Source organism: Diadema antillarum, unplaced genomic scaffold (genome assembly GCF_040938485.1).
Source record: "Diadema antillarum isolate AM-2024a unplaced genomic scaffold, OU_Dant_1.0 seq00000411_RagTag, whole genome shotgun sequence".
NCBI classification, from domain to species: Eukaryota; Metazoa; Echinodermata; class Echinoidea; order Diadematoida; family Diadematidae; genus Diadema; species Diadema antillarum.
In genome coordinates, this window is record NW_027271397.1 from 195,268 (window position 1) to 220,536 (window position 25,269).

At 38.4% G+C, this 25,269-nt stretch overlaps 1 protein-coding gene across 1 annotated transcript in view; it reads left to right on the forward strand.

Annotated features, from left to right (window-relative positions):
• The window catches only part of LOC139732301 (multiple myeloma tumor-associated protein 2 homolog), a gene marked incomplete at its 3' end in the record, with an annotated part of 61,855 nt that overhangs the window by 21,117 nt on the left and 15,469 nt on the right, over nucleotides 1–25,269 (forward strand). The window contains exon 3 of the mRNA XM_071643171.1: nucleotides 14,085–14,199. Coding sequence (XP_071499272.1) covers nucleotides 14,085–14,199 — 115 coding nt within the window. The remainder of the gene's footprint in view (nucleotides 1–14,084; nucleotides 14,200–25,269) is intronic.

Genomic DNA, 25,269 nt, shown 5'->3' on the forward strand with positions numbered 1-25,269 from the left:
TCTCAAATTTCGCTGAACCAAATCGCACCGAATTTACAGGATATACTTCTAAGCATATTTCAAAATACTGTATTATATTTGAACGAAATCGATAATCGAGAAGTATCAATATTGACGCCGACTTTCAAGTTGTCACTCAAAAAAAAACTCACTCTTCGCGAGAGATCTTGGTAAACGCGACATGCACAGTCTAGAACTGAAGTTAGCCGACTATTACTGTGCGAACGGGGAATTTACGCTGGAACTAAACTAAAAAATGTCATGATTTTGGCGATTTGTGTGATTTACGAACTTTATTTTTCATTCAACTTAGCTCAATTAATTTATAAATTGATTTTTTGCTCCTGATTACTTGAAAGATTTGTCTCATGATATTAGATGGCTAACTTCAGTCTGTGCGTGCGCAGGTAGGTAGGGCTACTACGCCGCGATCACTCTTGTTTAGTCGTACAGAGCAGATTATTTCTAGCGACGACAGGAAAGTCGACAACTTCACTTACGCTTCCTGACTTGCGATTTGGTTCCAGTTAGCGTGAGCAAGTGGACATGAGTCATAAAATATTTCTTGTGATTTTGGTACAATTTGGTTACGTGAATTTTGAGATATCTACATGGATACGGAAGTATTCTAGCACTATACCTACACCAGCGCTTGGATCGCGAAGCGGCGGCACTGTTTGTATCTACATGGTCAGGCCACTCTTCCGAGGTATGGGTCCTACTAAAACTAGATCTAAGTTAGTCCTTGGTGTTAATACGACCACCATGAGATTTATCTCGACTACAAAAGCATTGAAAATCCATAAAGCAGATACCTTACCTGCAAAATTCACCACAGAAACAACAGGGCCTGCAGCACAAGGGCCCAGATCTAGCGGCAACGCTAGACCTTGGAGTCTGGACTTTCGTCTGGACTTTCTTCAAGTTCTGGCAGCAGGGGTATGTATTGTATACACTAAACGTTTACGCTGTGCCTATTATTAGCGCTGTGCACGTACAGCTGTCGACGGGGCGGCAAGTAGAATCTTTTCGGTCCTTGACTGCTCACTACTCCTAGTCCTAGTTCTAGTCTAGATTCTATGTGTACTGGGTGCCGTTTTCTTCGAACTAGGCGTAAACCGTCATTGCCGTTGACTATTTTTTGGATTTAGATTTTAAGAATCACTCAGTCCTCATCTTCGTTAGATAATTTGAACTGTGATGTCGAACCATTATTGCTCATCATCAATGCATAGTTAGTGCAACGTTACTTACACACAGTTTTCTATGGGCAGCACGTTCGGACAATGATGCCAATTTCATTTTGCATATCTGGAATATTCCCCACAAATTTTATCTAAATAAAAAGCTTTTGAAGAGATTCCTTTTAAAAATTAGTAAATATTGTTTTTAGAACATGTTTATTTCAGCTCCATATTGCAATTTTACTAAATAACAGTTTTTGCAGTACTTCGTGTGAGATTTCATCAGTAAATTGACATTTGTAGTTCGTTTTGCTAAAGTCGGAGGTTGGCACCTGTGACGTATGCCAAATTGTGTGGATCATTCCTTGGCTCGCTCGTTTTCATTTTTTTCAAAAAAATCATTAGGCCAAGTAAAAAAAGAAACCAGTTTCTCGTCCTCGCGCGCATCGATTTTGGCCGCCGCATCAATTTTTTTACTATTTACTATTTTCAAAATGGCGCTGAAAATACCAAGAAATTCATAATTCTCGTCCCAGCCCGCTCCCCGCCCGCATCGATTTTCAGTTGCCGCATCGACTTTTTTGATATTTACTATTTTTTCGGCCGCCGAAAAAAAAAACTTCTGTAGTACAGCTGTAGCTTCTGTAGTGCGCATGTAATAACGCATGCATTTCACACTGCGAGCTCGGCAAGAAGGAATGACCCACACAGCAGTTGAACTGTGGTTGGATGGGCGGGCCTGGGCTGTGATGTACAGCGCACTCGGTACGTCGTGATGTAGACAGGACGTTGAGCACCTTCTGTACATTTCTCTCGTGCTGTTGCCCGCTTCATATGCTGCTCGATTGATTGCGCAATGTAACCACAAACCCCGTTATAACGAGGTCCGTGGGACCGGCGATATTACCTCGTTATAACCGGTACCTCGTTATAACCATACTTATCAAAAACAAAGAAAAACATAAGCATGACGTCATATACCCATCATTGAAACTTAAACATATCCTTTGCGTTGTTATTACACAATTATTGAGCGTTATGATTGAGAGAATAAAGGGAGATTATTTGTGAATTAGACGAAGAAATAGAGGCTGAAATGATAAGTTAATTCTTTATTGTAATTCTTGTTTGTTAAGCTTTTTCTAAACACCATCGCAAATATGGGGGCAAATATATAGAGTAACATACAGGCCTTGTTTACCGTAACTTGCTTGGTATTGTACGCTGTTGGTGCCCAGCGGGAATGCGATGATTTCATGAATCATTTTGGCTGTAATCTTGTACACATGTACAATGTATGATCGTTGCGCCCAAATGGATTAAAAATGCGTTCTTTATTTTCTTCCGAAAATCTCTTCGCGTTTTGTATGACCGTTCTTGAAAATATGTGACAGGATTGAATGTGGGAGGTTGTCATCCTGTTTACGCAAATCTGTACCAGATCTATTCAAACTAATGCGTTTGTTTCTTTTTCTGATTTAGGTTAACATGCATCATTCAACTTTTTTTACGCTACTGTCACCTGGCGAGATCGCGATGATTTCAGAGTAACGTACGTGCGTTGTTTACCGCTAACTTGCGAGGTATTTTACGCTGTTGGTGCCCAGCGGGAATTCGATAATTTCATGAATCATTTGGCTGTAATTTTATACAATGTATGATCGTTGCGCTCGAAGGGATTAAAAATGCGTTCTTTATTTTCTTCCGAAAATCTCTTCGCGTTTTGTACATCCGTTCTTGAACTGTTGAATGCGTTTGTTTCTATTTCCGAGCACCGATTAAGTGGGTAAACATGCGTTATTCAACGATTTCTACGCTACTGTCATCCGGCGAGATCACGATGATTTCATTAATTATTTCAGCTTTAATCATACACGCTCATATTAGAATTATCATTCGTTATATGATAATGAACAAATCCAGATCTATTCAATTTAATACATGCGTTTGTTTCTTTTTCCGAGCACCGATTAAGTAGGTTAACATGCGTTATTCAACTATTTTTACTCTACTGTCACCTGGCAGGATCGCGATGATTTCACTAATTATTTCTGCTTTGCATGCATACACACTCATATTTAAATTATCATTTGTTAAATGATAATGAACAAATCCAGATCTATTCAAACTAATAAATGCGTTTGCTTCTTTTTCTGAACACCGATTAAGTATAGGTTAACATGCGTTACTCAACTATTTTAACGCTCCTGTCCCCCGGCGGGATCGGGGCGATGATTTTATTATTTCGGCTTTAATCATCCAAACTCATATTTGCTCAAAACCAGCAAAAGAACTGGAAGTCGGAACTAAAATTGGAAAGGATATAATGATGAGTTGCACACGCATTCTAATTGTCCATTTTTGGTCACAATTTTATTGTCGGTACATGAAAAGTTTTTGAATGCGTTATCTATTTTTTTTTTCTCATTGCGCTGTGGTCTGACATCATATCACGCACGTGGCGTTTCTCGCGAAAAAGAAAATCGAATGATTATGTTTAATAATTTAGTAGGAACATCGGAAGGTGTTCCTGTGTCTTATCGCGTGATTAAGAAGAAAACATGGAAGGAACGGTTCTCTGCAAACTGGAAAAGACGTGGATAGCGAGATTTCGGTTTCCAATGTTTCATTTGTCGCGTGTTTGAAAGCGACAATTTGGTCAAGAAATGGAACCTCGTTTATATCCGATCAAATTGCTTATGTTTTCCTTTATCATGATTTACCGAAATTGTCCTCGTTATAACCGGAATCTCGTTATAACCGAACACGTTATAACCGATTCGTTCTGCCATTACACGCAAAGGAAAACGGGACCGACGCGATCATCCTCATTATAAGCGGTTCCTCGTTATAACCGAACTCTTTATAACGGGGTTTCACTGTAGTAGAGGAGACCAGCCAGCCAGCATAGCATGCATTCTGGAGCTGGAAAAAAAAACCCAAAATCGTGGAGTGATGGAGAGAACCGATCTCAAGCGCACGTGTGCACAGCGAACGGCTTTAAATAGTGAATATCAACTGGTTCGTATTCTGTCTTTCAGTAAAAAGGAAATCAGGTGGTTGTTTCACAGGGTTGACAATTGGCAGTACTGTCTGCGGCATTTTAAATCCTTGAGCGAATAAGTTTTCATATGAGAAAAGATCTAACTCAGTAAGTTTGTGTTGTGTTGAAAGGCAAAAATAATGCTATGCATTTCCAGAGATAATGGTTGGATTCATAGGTTCATCAAGTGATGCATAAATGTGTATATTTTATGTTAAAAAACATGTTTTTTTCCATACCCTTGATATGACTGAATGAATACAGTCACAGTGTAGTTAAATTGGTATACTTGTCATCCTCGCATGCATAAACAGCAATATATGTAGATTTGGTATTAAATTGTGCATCACTCAAATGAAAAGTGGTTTATATCACTGCTGCTTCTTGGTAGCACTGTAATGATGGCCATGTAAGAAATGAAGGGAGAATGTGACTTATCTTCACAGGTACATGTTTTACAACATATGTAGTTTGGGTATACAATCATTCATCATCCAAATGATGAGTGATTATCAAATGTCTTTTTAGAACATGAAGAAACATCTTTAAATGTTTAATGCTATAATGCCATACCAGTATCATTTTGACATCCATCTGCAATTATTGTACAAGCCAGTTTCCAGTTGAATGTGCTACAATTGTACTGTGAAGAAATGCAGATACATACCAGCTGTGTGGACACAAAAAGTCACAAACACAAATGATAAATAAAGCAGTGTTTTGAATATCATGGAATTTATTTCAGTCGTACATTTGTTGAAAGACAATCATGTTTTATACCTGTTTCAGTTAAATAGCACAATACATCAGAATTGCAAGTACACTGGTATCAGAAATGCCATTACAACACTAAATACCAGTATTAAGATGGCCATTTTCCCTTCGACATCCATAGTGGAAAGAAAAAGCAAATGTATTTCTACATGCATGAAGTTTCATTTCAAGTATGGTACATATATCTATTTGTTTGAAAATGCACAGAGTGCAGGCAAGACATACACTTGGGACCTGGTCTCTCATAACACAGCTACCAGAGTGATATTTCATTTCGTAAATTGGATATAGAAAATAGTAAAGCCCTCTCTCGTTACCTTTCTCAGAATTACCGGACGAGAAACACATATTACTTTCATTTTGACAATCCTCGAAAAAATAGTAAGATATCAAATAGTAAGGACCTCCCTCATCGCCTTGCTCAAAAAACCCGGACGAGAAACTGCTTTCTTTTTTTACTTGGCCTTACAGGCTTATCCTGGGCTCTAGACTCCTCTCTTTCCAGTTGTAGGCATCAAAAAATGTAGATTAGAATTATCAGACAATTAGAAAATGTCAGTACAGTTTTCTTTTAAAGGGGATGGCTAGTAACTGATCAGTGAGAATCTGTGGGAATGCTGGGGGATGATTGTTCCAATCCTTGTGGTATTCATTTAAGAGTACATTTGTGTGAAAAGCATTTGCTTCAGAATGGTCTCATATTCAAGTAATGTGCAGTTTAATGTTTCCAGGTTAGCATGCCTGTACAGTGATGGGGCAATCGTTAACAGCCCATTAACTGGTACCGGGAAAGTTTCCTTGTAATAACTGATATCTCGTTTTAGCAGTGTTCGTTATAACGAGTTTCCCCTGTATCCTGTATTTTAGATATGATATCAAAACATGTGGCCAGTTAAAACTTGAACAGTGCACTCATTCAGGTGAGAACTTCGCCCCAATTTGCACGGACCCCAATTTGACCTGCCTCTGCATAGGTCAACGAAGCAATCGCTAGCGCTCTTTCCAAGGCTTGAACAAAGTGAACATAAACGGTGCTCCTGTGAACAGGGTTTTGAATCAGCTTTTCAAAACGCTGATCCTGTCTTTGCAAATTGAGCATAAAATCGGCCTAAGTTCCCATGTGATTCAATGCAATTTTTGTCAGCTCTTTTTTATGCCTCCGCCATGAAGTGGTGCAGGAGGCACTATGTTTTCGGGTTGTCCGTACGTCCATACGTCCGCTTTCGTTTACGCGATAACTTGAGTAATATTTAGTGGAATTTTACCAAACCTGGTCCAAGTATGAAGTATGATGGGGCAATTATTTGATTAGATTTTGGTTGAATTTGGTTGAAGGTCAAAGGTCAAGGTCAAATGAAATTTTATCCGTTTACGCGATAACTCAAGACTGGATGGAGCAAATTTCACGAGACTTTGTTGAAGGATGATGTATGATGGGACAATTACTTGATTAGTTTTTCAGTGAAATTGGACAGAGTTCAAAGGTCAAAGATCAAGGTCAAATCCTAAAATTTATGTGTTTACGTGATAACTCAAAACTGGATGAAGCAACTTTCACCAAACTTGGTCCAAGGATGATGTATGATGGGACAATTAGTTAAGTAGATTTTAGTGACATTGGCAAGAGGTCAAAGGTCAAAAGGTCAAGGTCAAATGCTACAAATGATGCAATTTCCCCCATATCTATGCACTGCCCGAAGGTATTTTCTTGAAACTTGGTGTAGACATGTACTACTGCGTAAAGATTCTCCAGAGAGAGTTTCATGTTATAAAGTCAAAGGTCAAAAGGTCAAAGGTTAGGTGAAAATGTTGCAATATCACTTTTCTCGCAAATGGTTTATTGTATCTTCGTAGAACTTGTACATACGCATGTACTGTCTGGCAGGGATTATCTAGGGAATTTAGGGATCATGGGTCAATAGTCAAGGGTCAAAGGTCAAGGTCAACTCCTCAAAACTTAATACCTATGCAATACCTAATGGAGATTCTCCCCAGAAATTTCCAGCCAAAAGGTCAAAGGTAAAGGGTCAAAGGTCAGTCTTCAATAACCTCCCCCCCCCCTAAAAAAATCTATTTTGTACCGTCATCACACTCTTTCGTCATACCTTGGAAATTACTCAATGCCTAAACTTCCCAAAAATTCCCCAAATTTGTGTACCTGCACTCTTAGAAAATTATAGCAAACCCAGTTCAAGACATTTCTGACAAACCTGTCATTTCAATATTTTGCCAGTTACTGTATACATGTGAAACTATCATGGATCACACATTGTGAAGACATTGTACTATACGCCTATTGGGAGAATCATGCATTATGGCGGAGGCATCAGTCGCCATAGCGACAATAGCGACATTTCTAGTTTTTTTTTTTTTGCTACTTTTTTCTTTGATCAGAATTCAACTTAAATTTTTTTTTTTTTTTAATTTCTAAAATTTACTGAGTTGCAGTCACTAGAGCCATGGCTTGCTACTGCAAGGCTTCAATGTGCTGGTCACATGATAGCAAAGAAATCTTTAAAAATATACCCCTGTAAGACATATTAAAAGATGGAACGTGACCTATAGTGTTGTGTAATGATGTACAATGTATACACAAAGTTATCACTACCCCCTCCCATTCCACTATGACCGGATACATCTCTTCACCTCTGGCCAGTCAATGACCCCTACCAATCCTCTCCACCTCATCCAGTGAGACATGGACCTTCATCATCCCTCGAGTATACATTGTACTCCTAGCCCCATCTAATTTACGACCAGGCTAAGTCAAACCCAACATCCTGCCCTTCCCCCACTGATTACTTATACCCCGTTTATAGTGCTGGCGGGTTTCAGAGCCTCCTCGAGGAGGTTCGAAAACCCACTCTGAAAAAGCAGCCTCTTGTCTGTTTATACTGCTTGCCAAAAGCAGACCCTAGCAGATCCTAGCAGGCCCGACCTTCTCCTCCCCTCTGATTTATGGCGCGGGCTTTTGAGTGACAGTGTATAAGTTGAAAGACTTTCTGCAGCGGGGATTGGTCGAGATGGCTGGGTTGTTTATGTAAGCAGGTGATGACCTTCAGCCATTTCCTCGGGTCAGCCAAAAAGCGGCTTCTCGAACCCCCTTTGCATTTATACTGCAGTCGAACCCCCTCGAGCCTGCTGTAGCGGGTTCTGAAACCTCCCCCCATAGGAGGTTTCAGACCCGACCCGATCGGATCGCCTTTTCTGAAATCTGTTTGTTTATGCTGAGCTGAAAGCCTGCTCGAAGCGGCTACAGGGGGTTTCAGAACCCGCTTTTTCCTTAGTATAAACGGGGTATTAGAATTGTTGTTAAATCCAAAACCAAGAATACTACCTCCTTAATAAAGATAGTCCAGTCTTTGTTCCTATAACAACCAAGGTTTGCCCAATTGAAACCTCTCTTTAGCATGAAGACTCCACCCCCATTCACCCATTCATATTGGGCCGGATGCATAAACGCTAGCAATTGCTTGTGCTAGCCTTTTACTCAAATCCGTATGCATAAAAACAAGCAATTGCTTGCCAGCAGCAGCTCTTGCTAGCAAGCACAAACAATTGCTTGCTGCCCGCGAGCAATTGCTTAGAGACCAGGCATTTGCTTGAAAACGTATGCATAAAACATACCTTTTGCTTGTTCTTGCTAGCAATTGCTTACGATTTTCCAAGCTCTGTAAAATGAGCTTGAGCTTTTGCTTAACTGGGACGTTCCCTTTAAAGTATATCATTTTCATATGCATAAAAGAAAGACCACACTTGTGCAGGAGTGGTATAAATCTACAAGAAATTACTCCTAAGTAGTGTACGAAACTTTTTAGTTTCAACAACGGGAATGTCCAGTGGTTAGCACGCAAAATGTGATGAAAAACAGGCAGGTAGGGTGTCTGACTTTGGTGGAGAGCAAGGAGACCTCTCTCCACATGCGATCTGGCAGATCCGGGCTACCAGAAGAGAGTGATGGGAATAAGCCTGTATGTCCCTTTTGTTGAAAATGCAAGCAATTGCTTGTGCAGCACAAGCAAAAGGTATAAGCACAAGCAAAAGGTTATGCATATATGGATTTAAGCAATTGCTTGAGCTAGACCTTTTGCTAGATGAGCTTGTGCTTTTGCTTGAAGCAACGTTGCTTACAAGCAATTGCTTGTTTTATGCATTCGGCCCAATGTGTAATACAACAGTAGAACCAATGTGTATGATTGAATGTATGAAGAGAATTACAAGGTGTAAACATGCAAAGAAGAGGACTTGCATTCGGACGCTCAAAGAGAGAGGATCGCTCCTAAACGCCTCTAGATTAAAGTACTCTTGGTAATCAAACAGAACTGTGTCGCAAGTCATTCTTGCTGTGTACCTCTCAAAATATTAACCGATCCCAACACAACATTAGTGACGTTTAGATCGCGTGCAGTTGTGGTTTTGTGCATGTGATGCAAAGGCCAGCCGTGCTAGCAGCAGCTGCTTCGGGAGAGCTGGCTCATATCGGAGGCAAGATAACATCGCTCAGTAGTCTGCAATAATGTGTTCTCGATATGTTGACAAGGAACAAGTTCAGAGGAATTGAAATGCAGTGATTTTCCAACCTGTTTCTAGAGTAACCCGTTAATCCGGAACCGCTTTAGCGGGAACCCTGCTTAAGTGCAACAAAATTTGATGTAACAAATTTTTCACACATTATTTCCACCGCTTAATCAGAACTATTAACTGCTTTATCGGGATAAATCTGGCTAAAACACTTCCATTGTTCATCATAAATGTCAACAAATAATAGGTATATCCATAGAAACATTTGCAGGGATTTCATTTCCTTTAATACCAGAAGGGCAATTCCGCAGTTAGGTGGACATGACATGGATAAAAGAAATGTGCCTCTTTATCTTACTCTTTAATTTAGGTATCAACTAATGCCATGGATGTTCACCAATCACTAAGGTCTTTCAAATTCAGTAGATTTTATTTTTTGTATTTATTGATTTTGCGAGATCTAAAACCATCATTTAAAATGTACATGTGGGACGGGGGATGCTGAAATTCACTTAAATGCCAATTACAGTGGGTTGCTTTGAAGTTTTTTCCTCAAATTATTGCTAAAAGGTAAAAGATGAATATATTTAAATACTCCAGAAGTCATGTGACATTTTGTCAATTACAAAAGGGTGAAATGACCTGCGGAATTACTCCGGACAAATGTAACGTTACTAACCGTAACGTTACTAACCATGCATTTGAGGGTCTAGCTAATAAATTATCGGTCGAACTGCTAGAATATTTGCATGAACATTTGCCATGATGCAATAATTGAAATTAATGCAACACTTTGTTTGAAGTAACTTGAAATTTTGCACACTTTTTGTTACAAGACATTGATATTTTTGTCATGTCCTTTTTTCGTAATGTTACTAACCAGCCCTTTTAGTTGCCATAGCAATTCTAATATTTATTGGATTGTTCTCATTCTTTTCTATATCATAGACCTGGGAAGGATGAACATGTTTTAACATGATTTTGACTTGAAATGAATAAATGGTGATTTAGTAATAAAAATAAATATCTAAATTTCTTTAAATGTAACGTTACTAACCGCGGAATTGCCCAGAAGGATTATTTTCTAACCAGTTCCCGGATAGATTATGCCTGCTGCAATCTGTACATTTGCTGTTCTAACGTCAATTACCGCATATTCACCACTTGTGTGTATTTTCTATGCACTTCCGGGTTAGCAAACTAGCGATAGGCACTGAATTAGTTCGCCGCCCATAAAGCACCAAGTATTATTAGCATGTGTGTTATACACACACTTCAATGTAGGACACATTGTGCATCATCAGGTTAGAAAAACTGTATTAATCTGCCACCTGAAATCAATTCTAAATCAAAAACATCCTCAAATTAAAAATGGTTTTGTCACCTGTTACATATGGTAAAATACATTTGGATTACAATTATTTGTGTTTTTATGGAGGAAAGAGATGAATTACGATTGGAGAGCGATGAAAATCCGTCGCTCCAGTGATCTCTGATAGCGGCACGGGTTACGTGGGATGTGAATGTCTGCCGACTTTAGGTAGTGGCGACTTAATGGTAATTGACGTTAATGCAGTGAGACGTATTGTAGCGCAGAGGCGGTCATCTTTAATCGAGCATCATCAGTTTCTATTCATGCACTTACCACTGTTCGCCTTCAGTGCGATGCGGAGAGTCACCATCCCTGCGTGGCTCATACTGTCCCCGTTCATGCATAGTATGCATGCAGTGTGTGCGTTTGTGTGTGACAGCATAACAAGGGGGAATAGTGTGAGAAAAATATATGTTAGTATTCGTACGATCGTCGCAATCAATGTCATCGTAATATGCATGTTGATAACATACTAAATGTTATAACAGCATGTGGAAGTGAGCACAACTGCCTCTTTGTATGCATTAATAGGGTAGGCATCGTGACTTTATGTACACTGAACTCTAAAAAAGGGTTATTTTGTGTCCTGTAAAAGTGGATATTTTCAAGCAACTAAGTTTTCGCGCTCGGCCGGATAAGAAGTGTTACGCATGTTTTTAATTCCGGGGTATTAAGACATCAACTACAGGAACATATGGCAAGCAAAAATTTTCACATGCTTTTATTATCACGCTAGTTTCTGATTATGCGAAATGCGCAAAAATTTCAGCACCGCGAAAATTTCCACTTTTACAGTGTCAATTAATGAATGAAGGTTTGTTCTGATAATGACGACCCACCTCACCCAAACATACATTGTAACACAGGAGCAACTGCTCCAACCACATAATGCATAGTGCATCTTAGCATTATCCTCTGCAGCTTGAAGACAACAACCGGTAACAATTTGTGCAGCTATGTTTCATTTTACCTGCACAAATTGTCGCCATTGAGGTCAAAAATTGGGAACTGCACGAGCAGCACAATTTGTCGCCAGGCAATAAATTGTGCAGGGACGACAATTTGTGCCATCAGCACCCTGCACATATTGTCGCCCCATGCCGGGGGCGACAAATTGTGCAGGAGTGACAATTTGTGCCGTAACAGACATGATTTGGGGAGTACATTGTTTTTATGCCTACGCCACGAAGTGTCGCCAGAGGCATTAAGTTTTCGGGTTGTCCGTCTGTCCGTCCTTCCATCTGTAATCAATTTTGTGGACAGCGTAACTGAAAAACTGTTTGAGGTATCCTTTAGAATGAAACCTGGCATGTAAATGAATGAGTGGGTAAAGTGGTTCCTATCAACTTGTGAGTGCTCATGCTCAAGGGCAAAGGTCACAATTTCACTATTTCCCCCATATCTATGCAATGCCTGAAGGTATTTTCTTGAAACTTAGTGTATACATGTACTACTAAATAAAGATTCACCAGAGAGTTTCGAGTCATGAGGTCAGAGGTCAATAATGTTAAAGTTTCACTTTTTCCTCATAGATATCTTGGAAATGGTTCAAGGTATCTTGGTGGAACTTGGTACTGTATGCATGTACTGGCTGGCAGTGATTATCTTTGGAATTTTGGGGTCACATGGTCAAAGGTCTAGGTCAAATCCTCAAAATTTCACCATTACCCTCATATCGATGCAATACCTGCAGGATTTTTCTTGAAACTGAGTGTATACAGGTATAAACCGATGGATATTCCCTGCGAAAGGTTTTTGCCAAGAGGGCTAAGGTCAAGCTAACATGCTAAATTTCAGTTCTCCCTCCATTTTACGAAAGTGGCCAAGGTATCATCATGAAGCTTTAGAAAATATTTACAAAATGCATGTACTGCCTGACAGTGATTCTCTTGGGAATTTTAGGGTCATGGGGTCAAAGTTCAATAATAATAATAATAATGTTAGTCAGTTCTTAGAATGCATAATACCATGCAATAGTCTCTATGCGTGTACAAAATTAATGAATGAAAACAAAATCTGTCACATATTTCTCTATTCAGACATGTAAACAGTTCAAGGGTCAAAGACCAGGATAAAATCTTAAAATTTTACTATTTGATACTGAAATTACACCTTTTCTGCCTACCCTGGAAATTACTCAGTGCATAAACTTAAATAATAAAATATAAAAGGATCAAAAGTCAAGTGAAAATCCTCAAATCCCCAAATTGTTCTGCTCTCTTAGACAAATACAGTCGTTTATCCAATAAAACCAAGTTCAAGGAAAGTAAAAAAATCAATACATTTTGACAAAATATGTCATTTTAATATTTTGCCAGTTATGTGAAATTGTCGTCACACATTGTCAAAATGTACTCCAGACCTATTGTGAGAACCATGTATCATGGTGGAGGCATAACAATCACCATAGAGACATTTCTAGTTTTTATATTGTGGTAATGCACACATGTAATGAGTAAAGTTGTAAGACACAATGCCAAGCTTTGCCCTGATGTCAATTTTATGGCAAATCTATGACTATTTTGCTTTTGAATAACCAGTACATTATTGTCAAGGCCTGACTTTTGCACAAATCTGTAACAGAAACTTAGAGTTTCTTCACAAATCCAGTAGAGAATACTGCTTGATAGTCACTTGCCAGATATAATGCCAGCTACATTGACAGGAATGGAATCACAAGTGATGTTTACAGTGAACTGTGCATTTGGCGATTTATTGATTGGTATTGGCAGGTTTATGCATTTGAGCAAAATAATACAGGCACTTGACATGCCGACGCCTGAATCCGGCATGCAAAAGTGGCACATAAAGAAGTAGCATTGAGTTGTTTTTTTAACTTGGCATGCACAGTGCAGCTACAGCTAATGTACATTCAACCTTTCTTCAAAGACTTGACTGTTTGTTTTTTCTTTTTTCTTTATTCAAAATTTTACTTTCCATAGGCATGAATAAAAACATAAAACACACAAACTCTGTCTGCTTTCTATTCTGACTGTTGTGTGTAATCATGTATTTAGGTGTAAGTAGAAAGCCCATGAGTTTTTTCAGGGCTTATATTATTTTAAAGCTTTAAAGGATGGTTTGCATTTCTAAATGTTAACTTTTTGCATGGTGGAGCAAAAGATCTTGTTAATGTACATTACTGTATATTTACTTTTATTGAGAATTCAGTTTAATTCACTCTTTACAGAGGTCAAAAGATTCCATCTAGACTTCAGCCAAACCCCAAACCTCATCAACAAAAGCGAAGCCCAAGTCCACATACTGCAAGTACAAGTTCACCTCCAGCATGGAACAGAAAAAAGGTGAGGACATCCATCCATGACTCAGACCTTTCCATTACAGGCAGGTTACCTTCTTGTGGTCAGACAGACGCCATCAGGCCTGTAAATTAATGCCATCACCAGCCTGTCATGAGTATTTCTGTCTCACCTACAATAGCCAAAGGCTCAAGTAAGCTGTTGTGATTGTTCATCATCTGGCGTGCATCTTAAGATTTTTTTCTTTTAATAGGCCAGTTTACTAATATATGCCCAGATCTTTAATTTTGCACAAGGCTGCAACCTCGGGCAAACAAAGGATACGAGCCTGCAACATCGGCTGCTGCAGCCGTCCCCGACACGTCCCCACATGTAGTCTTACGTACTCGATGTTGTGTACACGTACATGTGTGCGATGCATCAACTTCAACTTTACCTCCTGGCATTTAGTGTGGCTCTAAATCAATTCCCCACCTTAGATGAGGGAGAATTCTGCTGTGATCAAATGCAATTTGGACTATAGTTTCGATTTTGTTGAATTTTGGTTTCGATTTTGCCTTCAGTAGATTCTGAAAATGGGTGGAAAACACTGCTGCTACGGAACATGCAACAGTATGACCGCCTCACTTCAAACTTCAATGATTTTAAGCATTATGATTGATTGTAAAATCTAAACTTCTCAGAACTTCTTTTTTTCGGGGGGGGGGGGTTTAGACAACGAATTTCTCATAATCGATATGTTTCAAAGGATTTTTATACCCCCGCCAAACGAAGTTTGAAGGGGGTATATAGGAATCAACGGACGGTCGGGCGGTCGGTCGGGCGGGCGGTCGGGCGGGCGGGCGGGCGGGCGGGCGGTCGGGTCGGGCGGTCAGTCCGTTGCAAATCTTGCGTCGTGAACTACTTCCTCAGTTTTCAACCGATTCCCATAAAACTTGGCACAGATGTGTGCCTTGAGTTGTAGATGTGCAAGACGTATTTTTTGACAGTACCCAAAAGTACGTTGCCATGGTAACGGCATATTATGGGCAAAAATGGGTACAAATCTTGCGTCGCGAACTCCTCCCACAGTTTTTGATCAATTTTTATGAAATTAGGTACAGATGTTCATCTGAATATGTTAATGTGCAAGACACATATTTCCGCAGTGGCAAAAAGTGCGTTGCCATGGTAACGGCATGTTATTGGTAAAATATAGGGCAAAATGCTTCATGGCAAAACTGCTTCATCAGTGTTCTTCCAATTCTCATGGAATTCATATTGAATGTTTGTCTTGGTTTATTGTCACCTCGTCTACAGCCACTCTGTCTATTTTCCAATTGGTCTACTGGCATATCGTCTATTACCGATTAGTCTAATACCCATTTGGTCTACATCTCGTTTTGTCCAGTACCCATATTGTCTAATAGCCACTTTGCCCACTACCCGTATTGTCTAATACCCAACTCGTCTAAGGAGCATTTCGTCTACAAATCAATTGATCTAATAGCCAAATCGTCTACACTCACAATGTCTATTTGCCATGTCGTCTAATATTTATTTTGTCTACTACTAGTTAGTCTACTCCCACCTCGTCTACAAGTCATTCAGTCTACATTCACTTTGTCTAGTTATCATATCGTCCAACCCTAGTTTGTCCATACCCAATATGGTCTATACCCATCTGGTCTACTCCTAACTCGTCTACTCCCAATTGGTCTACAACCAACTGGTCTACTCCCAACTGGTCTACTTCCAACTGGTCTACTCCCAATTGGTCTACTCCCAACTCGTCTACTCCCAATTGGTCTACTCCCAATTGGTCTACTCCCAATTGGTCTACTCCCAACTGGTCTACTCCCAATTGGTCTACTCTCTACTTGTCTACTCCCAACTGGTCTACTCCCAATTGGTCTACTCCCAACTCGTCTACTCCCAACTCGTCTCCTCCCAATTGGTCTACTCCCAGCAACTCGTCTACTCCCAATTGGTGTACTCCCAACTGATATAGTTTTACTCTCAACAATTTACCCAAACTTATCATTTCCATCTGGTCATGCTTATAATGAATATACCACTTTGTCTAGTGTCCAGTCCGTCTCACTGTCATGAACTATTCATATTAAACCTGCCCTTGATTAGCACAAAAATCAATATTACTATTAGACTATTCTAGTTGTTAATTATTCCGCACATGCTGAATATAAAGACATACTAATCAATGGTGAGACATGACTATCCAGTCTACATTCTGGCCGTAAAATAACTAAATAATGATAAACTAGCTCAGTTACAATCCTCCATCACAAACGAATTGTCAGTCATACGTAACAGAATTACATTTCGACCGACCACCCCAGTCCACCCGTACCTCCATGTAGTTTGCAGGCACAAACCCTTGTTGGTCGTAGAGGAGTCTGCGCCAAGACTACTATATGCACCACTTCGGCACTGTCCCATAGGCCCTGTGTTGTAGCTTCTCCCAACAGCCTTTGAGTCCAGAAACACCTTTTCATGTTTATTAGGCAGAGCTTCATTCTGAGAGGATTGTCATGCAGTAACCGTGATTGACATGTCCTATGGGGGCCTGTCTGGCTAACCCCCACTGAGATAAAGGTCAACCTGAGTAGAAAGCCAGATGGTGGTTTGAACTGTTATGTAACACCTCGGAATGTACTTTCTAGAGCAAGAAATGCTCCATTCTGTCTGCATTTAGAGACCTCCTTGCATGAGGAACCAAGGAACTATCCCAGCCATTCCCTTTCTGTTTATTCGTTTTCTTCTTTTCTCTCTTTTCAAGCTCTCACTAGATCTTTTTTCTTTCTGTCCGTCTGTCTACTCTTCATAATTACTGAATCATGTCAAGACCAACATGATTTTTCCCTCTATTTTCACCTTTCTCTCAATAAATCTCTTTATGAAAGAAATACTACAAAAGGCCTAAATCATTCTCTGTTTTTGTACATTGAAAATTCACTCCCCATTTGCATTAATAGCTGAACAAGTTTGTAGGTTTTTGTTGTGTTTTTTTTTTATATCAGTCTACCTTACATGTATAGTTTTCTTGGCCTCTGGCCGACATACTTATCCAATGTGTCATATAACTCCTTCTTTCATATTTCTATAATATTTCATGAAGGGCTGTACAAGATTGTACAAAACTACTGATATGTCTATACGAGCCTAACCTTTATCTGTTTAAGAAAAAAAAGATAATAGCTATAATAAGCTTTTACATTGTATGTGACATTCTGATTTAATTGTGAATGCGAGTTTACATATATATAAAAACCCAAGTTAATTCACCTATTTATGCATGGTGCCTGCTTATCATGCATTTTATCAAATTCGCCTTCTTGGAAGTTTGAGATAAATCTACTAAGGCTTATTCATCTACAGTAATAGATTACTATACTTAATGATTTGGTGACTTTTCCCTTCAGGCCTACGTAATGTCTTGTCGTGCTATTGCTAATGCGTTGTACATGTACCAAAGCAAAATCTCAACGAAATAGTTTGCCAATAGGCCCATAGGAGCTGAGATATAAGATTAGCTATAACCTGGATCAATCCATTCAAGTAAAAATCTGACACCAATGTCAAATTTATAATTGTCATGCATTCAAACTGTTTTAGCTGAATTAGTCAATAAATATAGGCGTTCATGTATCTTACGAATAATGTGGATAATATTATAGAGCCTAATAACAAAGTTATGAATTTTTGAAGTTATAACTTGCTCTTTATCTAACTTTCCTCAAACGGTCACTGATGTGTTTATTGTTCTAATAATGTTGCTGAATTCTCTCAATCCACATGTATTTCAATGTGAACTTGACTTTTACGATATCATCAAAATATTTTTTGCGATTGTTTGATATTTCAATTAAACAGTTTTATGTTGTCATAAAGCCATGACCCTGATAACTGTAGTATTATATATGTTGTAATGCTTTTGGCTAATTTGGGGAGTAACAGAAAAGAGATTAGATATGTTTTGATGATATCGTAAAAGTAAGTACTGCGCAAGTTCACGTTGAAATCATGTGGATTGAGAGAATTCAGCAACATTATTAGAACATATCAGTGACAGTTTGAGCAAAATTAGAAAAAGAAAAAGTTATGAATTTTTGAAGTTTCTATAGCCAGGTCAAAATATCAAGGTCCCACACATAATGTGGGCTACATTGCCAAGGAATATACGCCCATTTTTTTTTTAACAGAGAATATTACAGTTTATTTAAAAGAACAATAGCCTACCTACATTTCTTTCAAAAACAACAACAGAAGTTCATTGAAATGTAAACAAACAAGCAAAAATGTGTTGCTCAGAAAATAATAAGAATGTACCACAGAGGACTGGCAGCAACAATACATGCAATACAGACTAGAACTATCACTAAATGTGATTAATACCCCATGGACCTCAAACTGAGGGAGTTAGGTCAATACACAATGCTTCTGTATGCTTTTTATCAGAAATAAAAAAGTTGCTACCATGGCAATGCGTTATTTAACATTGACAAAGATGTGTTTTTCAATATGCATATCTAAAATCTATAATGGTTTACCAAAATGTGCTAAATCTAAAGCTATAACAACATTCTCAAAACTGAGGAAAATAGCGTAAGCAATGTTTTTGTTTGATTGATTTTTATTCAAAAAGTTAATTATTTCTGTGGCAAATACTGTCTGTCCCTGACGAAAGAAGTGAATATTTTTTAATGAAAAATGCCGTTACAATGGCAACACGGATTTTCCATACTGCAAAGATTGAATTTAAGTATCAACATGCTATATAGTGGTCACATGTACCGAATATCAAATCAAATGTTCAAAGACTGAGGGAGTAAGCTCTAATATATATACATATATATATATATATATATATATATATATATATATATATATGTGTGTGTGTGTGTGTGTGTGTTGATAAGGTATTCCACGTGTTGGCAAGATAAAAAGAAAATGAAAGCTGCAACAAAGTTCATGCTGTATTCACCAACGGTTTATTTCTTCAACAGTATCATTATCAACACTTGAGAAAGGGCGGCGAGACGCTCGAAAATTTGTGTGAAGAAATAAACCGTTGGTGAATACAGCATGAACTTTGTTGCAGCTTTGTTACTTTTCTTTATATATATATATAATTACATATAATTATAATATAGAAAAAGGATGTTGCCATGGGATCCCATTGTTTGATATTGACGAAAGAAATACTTTGAGCAATTGAATTTGTATTGGTATTATGTGTCAAATCTCAAGTCAATCCTACAAACTGCTGGGTTTAGCTATTAAAAATCAACTAACAATTTGTATGATGTTTAATTTTAAAAAAATGCTGTTATCACGTCAATACATTGACCAGCAGTGACAAGAGATGAAGTTTGCATGTCTTCACTTTACAGTAGCGGCCACATATATGCGACATTTCAATTCTAATGCTCAATAAGTGAGGGAGTTAGATCAATCCACATAATTCTGTAATTGTAAGATAATACTCATGTCATGGCAACAGACAGACTGAAAACCACACACACACACGCACACACACACACACACAACTGTCTTGCTAAAATGAAATAGTAGGCCCTATTAAAGGACAAGTTCACCTTCATAAACATAAGGATTGAGAGAATGTAGCAATATTAGTAGAACACATCATTGAAAGTTTGAGGAAAATCAGACAATCTGTTCAAAAGTTATGAATTGTTGAAGTTTTTTTGCAGTACCCGCTGGATGAGAAGACTACTGCAGTGTATGAATAACTTAGATGTCACATGCGTACAACAATATAAGGAAAATATAAAGAGAATTTCACAAAATTCCATCTTTTGAAAAAAGTACACATTCCCCTACCTCGTTACCGATAAATGTTATGGGTAATATTATTCCCCCTGCCTTTAGAAAGTCAATTGCTCTTTTATTATGCGAAAAAAGTGAAAATATGTGGAATTTTCTTTTATATTTTCTTATACTGTTGTACGCATATGACTCACAAGCTGTAGAAGTCTCCTCATCCAGCGGTTCCAACACAAAAATTTAAAAATTCATAACTTTTGCATCGATTGTCCAATTTTCCTCAAACTTTCACTGATGTGTTCTACTAATATTGTTGCATTTTCTCAATCCTTATGTTTATGAAGGTGAACTTGTCCTTTAACATGCAAGAGTGATCATTATAGTCTCTCAACTTGCAAATCAATTGTTCAAAAAGTGAGCAGTTTGTTCCACAAAATTTTGTATGTTTTTTTTAATGAAAATGCTGCTACCATGGCAAACACTGTTGACAATGACAAAAGCTAAAATTCTACAATGGCGGCCTCAATGTCATGTGCCAAATTTTAAGTCTAATGCTCAAAAATCGAGGGAGATACAAAGTGTAGGTCAGTTCATGTGATTTTGTATTTATCCATAAAAATATTGTTTAATGGAAAGAGGCATATTGAAAATTCTATATGTATCATATCTAAGTGTTGTCAAAAGTCGATTAGACATCACGGTCCGGATACATGGAACACTCTTCCTGAAGAGTTGAAACAGTGTGCCTCCTTGTTTTCATTCAAAGCAAACTTAAAGAAGCATATTTTATCACAGTATACTTCAAATACGAATTAAGCCCGAATAATTTATATGACTTATGTTGGTCTCCCAATAGTAGCAACATCGTAAGTCATTCCCTCTTCCAGCAAACCAATTTTATCATTCCAAATCCCAGCCTATCTGCCCCTGTGCACTCTCAAGCACTCGCACGCACATTCACCACCTTCACACATCAGAGTTTATTTTCCCCTGCTATCCTCGCAGCAGAATTTGTATTGTTTACCAATTTACCTACCTACCTTTTCCTCGGGTCGGCCATCTTTTCAAGCAATGCTTACAATGGCGGCCCTCTCTATTATCATTTCCTAAATATAATATTGTTATTGTAATCCCAGTTGCATAGACATGCATACTGTAATATCATTAATTTCCTTTTATATCATTGTTTATGCAAGTCAAACGACTCTGTTTCAAATATACTTTGTATATTTCCCATGTTCACGATTATTCAGTTTATGTATATTGATTTGCAGAAAATAAAGTATCTATCAAACAAACAAAACAAATAACATTAGGCCAACTATAGAGTGGTCATAATTCCCAAATTGCAACTCAAATCCAAAAATACAACTGAGCAAAAAGTTTGATCCACAAAATTGTAAATGATTCAAAAAAATATGAATGATGTTGTAAATCATGGCAAAACATTGGACGACACTGACAAATATTACGTTGTTGCCAACATACTGCAGGTTCATTTCCAAAAAGCACTTAATTAGATTATTACAGCTATGACACAGTAGATTCAACTCATTTTGAGTGAACACATAACAACTAAGTATTAGCTCTTTCAGTGTTTTGCAATTAATAAAGATGGAAAAAAATTGATGGCAACCAGCAAATGATTTTAACTAGTATAGAATAGAGAATTGCAATCAATTGCAAGTTATGATCTACTGCAGCATCCAGGAGATTTTACATTGATATCTATCAGTATCACAAGTTTTACAAGATGTATGGATACATACATTCACTCTGGAAATGTATTGTTTTATCAGACCAATGAATAGGGAGGAATTTACAGTGAATTTGAAACACTGTCGGAACTTACTAGGAGAGAGATCAAACTAGGGAGAGAAGTTATACAGAAGACCATCTCTGACTCCACTTATTAAAAATTCCTCCTGGAAGTAGAAAACCTCTTAGAAGTAAAATGTTTTTCTGGGTCTGGTTCCTGCATAGGCACAAGAACTGTTTGCTTTTCAGTATTGATTTTCTCAAAATTAAGGTTTCATTCAGAACCTACACATAATGAAATTCAAGGGTATCAATTTTAGATTGTCATATACACTAGGTTGGTATACACTTACAATGAACCTAGGTTTGTGTTAGGGCCCATGAGTACACAGTATACCAGCGAGAAAAAGAAAACAAGTAGGTGTTAAAGGATGGTAATTTTGGTTGAGATGATGATTCAGCTTTTGACATTTTGCAAGATAGAAACTACTCGAGATATTATTATCAAACAGAAGTTAAAATTCTATTTGATGAAAGTCGGATTTGGAAATATCCAAAAACAAAGTAAAGCAAGGTGGTCCATATAAAAGAAATTTCCCACATTTCATTAGGACCACTCTGTTTCGGGATATCTTGACCATCTCAAAAATTTGATTTTCGTCTCTTAGAATAATATGTATGCTCTTTTGATAAGGGGAATCTCATGAATTGTTGCAAAAAGTTATAACATGCCTTGAAATCTTGTTCAGAATAGTAAATAATGCCCCCAAAATATCTCATTACATTTTAGTCATTTCATGGTTTACACGTGAATGAATCCACATATATCTGCATAATATGTTACTCCATGGTTTACAGAAGAGCCAGATTAAGGGGGAAAGATGACAATACGGACTACTGTGCAGAGTAGGAAGAAAAGGTCACCTGATACACCCCTTGGAATTTGGTGCACTGGTATAAGGGTTGTCTGGCCAGGGAGGTCACCTCCCTGGTCTGACCAGTGTTGTTTTTATTTCACCCATGGAGTGGTGATATCTGCCTAATCTGCCTTTCTAATTATCCAGTTACTGGGTGCTGCCAGACAAGTCCCAAGAGATGGTGATGGACATTGGAAAGCAACCAATCACATGGGTGGAGTTTGATTTTCACCGTGAGAAACTGATTTTAGAAGTCTGTATATACAAACCCTTGTTGGGAGAGGCTGCAGTGCAGTGGTACGTGTATAATTAGTCTTGGCACATGCAGACTCCTATTACGACCAACAAGGGTTTGTGCCTGCAAACTAACCTCCATGCGCGTGCATGCATGCATGCATGCAGCGATCTTGGCGGGATGCGATTTTTTTTTTTGAAATTGCCAATTGTGTCACTTGAGCAAAGACTATCAGTGTGCTGGCTGGTTTTTGTACGCATGCGCGTGGACTTCGTTAGGTTCCTCGCGAAACGTGTATTGAGTACATTGCAGGCTAGTAAATTATTCATCTCAGTAGTAGCTATATATTGTACATGAATCATATTTTTGTGCATATGTTTCAACCTTTTTTGTGCATTTAACCGTTTACATACATCAGTATGTGGCAGACAGAATAAAGAATACTGATAATGTACTTCTAAAGTGTTCATTTTCATTTTTACCATACTTATGATTGTGTATCAAAGTTGAATGGATGGAGTGTTGGAGTTTGGACATATAAATGCTGCATGATTGCTTCTGATATAAATTACACATCCACCACAAAAATAACACAGCAAGTTTTTCACACTGTGACATTATCTTTTTTTCCTAAAAAAGTGTCATAATTAGAACATAAAAATTTAAAATTCAAATGGGGCACCAAGAGTGTTCAACCTATTTCACTGGGAAAAAAGAAACTGGATGAAGTAGACTTAAATAACAAAAAAAAAACTATAACTAGTAGTAGACCAGTTGGGAGTAGACTAGTTGGTAGTAGACGAGTTGGCAGTAGACGAGTTGGGTGTAGACGAGTTGGGTGTAGACTAGTTGGGAGTAGACGAGTTGGGAGTAGACCAATTGGGAGTAGACGAGTTGGGAGTAGACCAATTGGGAGTAGACGAGTTGGGTGTAGACGAGTTGGGAGTAGACCAATTGGGAGTAGACGAGTTGGGTGTAGACGAGTTGGGAGTAGACCAATTGGGAGTAGACGAGTTGGGAGTAGACTGACTGGTTATTAGACTAATTGACTATTAGACAAGGTGGTTGTAGACTAATTGGCTATTAGACAAAATGAACTGTAGACTATTTTATTCATAGACCTAATGATTGATAGACGAAATGGTCAATAGACATAATGGGTGTTAGACGAAATGTGACTTAGACAAATTGGACTATAGATAAAATGGCTAGTAGACGAAATGACAATTAGACTAATTGGCATATAGACAAAATGGTTGGTAGACGAGTTGGTAGTAGACGAAGTGGGTTTAGACGAGATGGCATTAGACTAGGTGGACAGTGGACAGGGTGGGTGTAGACGAGGTGCCAATTTACCTTTGTCTTAGGATATAGGTCAGCATGACACATTTCTTGACAGAGACAAAAAGTATGTTGCCATGGTAACAGCTCACATATTATGAGCCAAAATGATGGAAAATTTTGTGTTGCAAACTACTTCCTCAGTTTTTGCCCAATTTCCATGAAACTTGGTACAGATGTGTGCCTTTGGTTGTAGATGTGCAAGACGCATTTTTTGACAGTACCCGAAAGTACGTTGCCATGGTAACGGCATATTAATGGCAGAAGATCAAGGAAAGATCTTGCAGATTTAACTACTTCCTCAGTTTTTTGACCAAAGCTTATGAAATGTGGCACACACCTTGATCTTGGTGGGAAGATGTGGAAGACATATTTTTCGGACGTGTCGGAAGCTGCGTTGCCATGGTAACGGCATATAAATGGCAGAAGATCAAGGAAAGATCTTGCGGATTGAACTACTTCCTCTGTATTCGACTGAAGCTCATGAAATGTGGCACACACATTGGTCTTGGTGGGAAGATGTGCAAGACATATTTTTTGGACGTCTCGGAAGCTGTGTTGCCATGGTAACGGCATATTAATGGCGGAAGATCAAGGAAAGATCTTGTGGATTGAACTACTTCCTCAGTTTTTGACAGAAGCTTATGAAATGTGGCACACACAATAGTCTTGGTGGGAAGATGTGCAAGACATATTTTTCGGACGTGTCGGAAGCTGCATTGCCATGGTAACGGCATTTAAATGGCAGAAGATCAAGGAAAGATCATTCCTTGGGTAAGACTGTCGTCACGGGGCGGGGGTATAAATCACCTTCAGTGATATTTCTAGTTTAAAGTTAGACTCAGACTGATTAGACGTCATGAAAGAGAATGACAATTTTGACCCATTTTTCTATTAATAACAGTTAGGGGCCTAGCCTTAGATAGACTAGATCTAGAGTAGATCTAGACGTAGACCTAAAAACAAAAACAATGATAGACCTACCCTCCCTGACATTCGCAGTTGGCAACATTAATTTCCCCTGTTGACTATGATGACTGTCCCCTGGGGTATTGATTTCTCAATTGTTCACACATG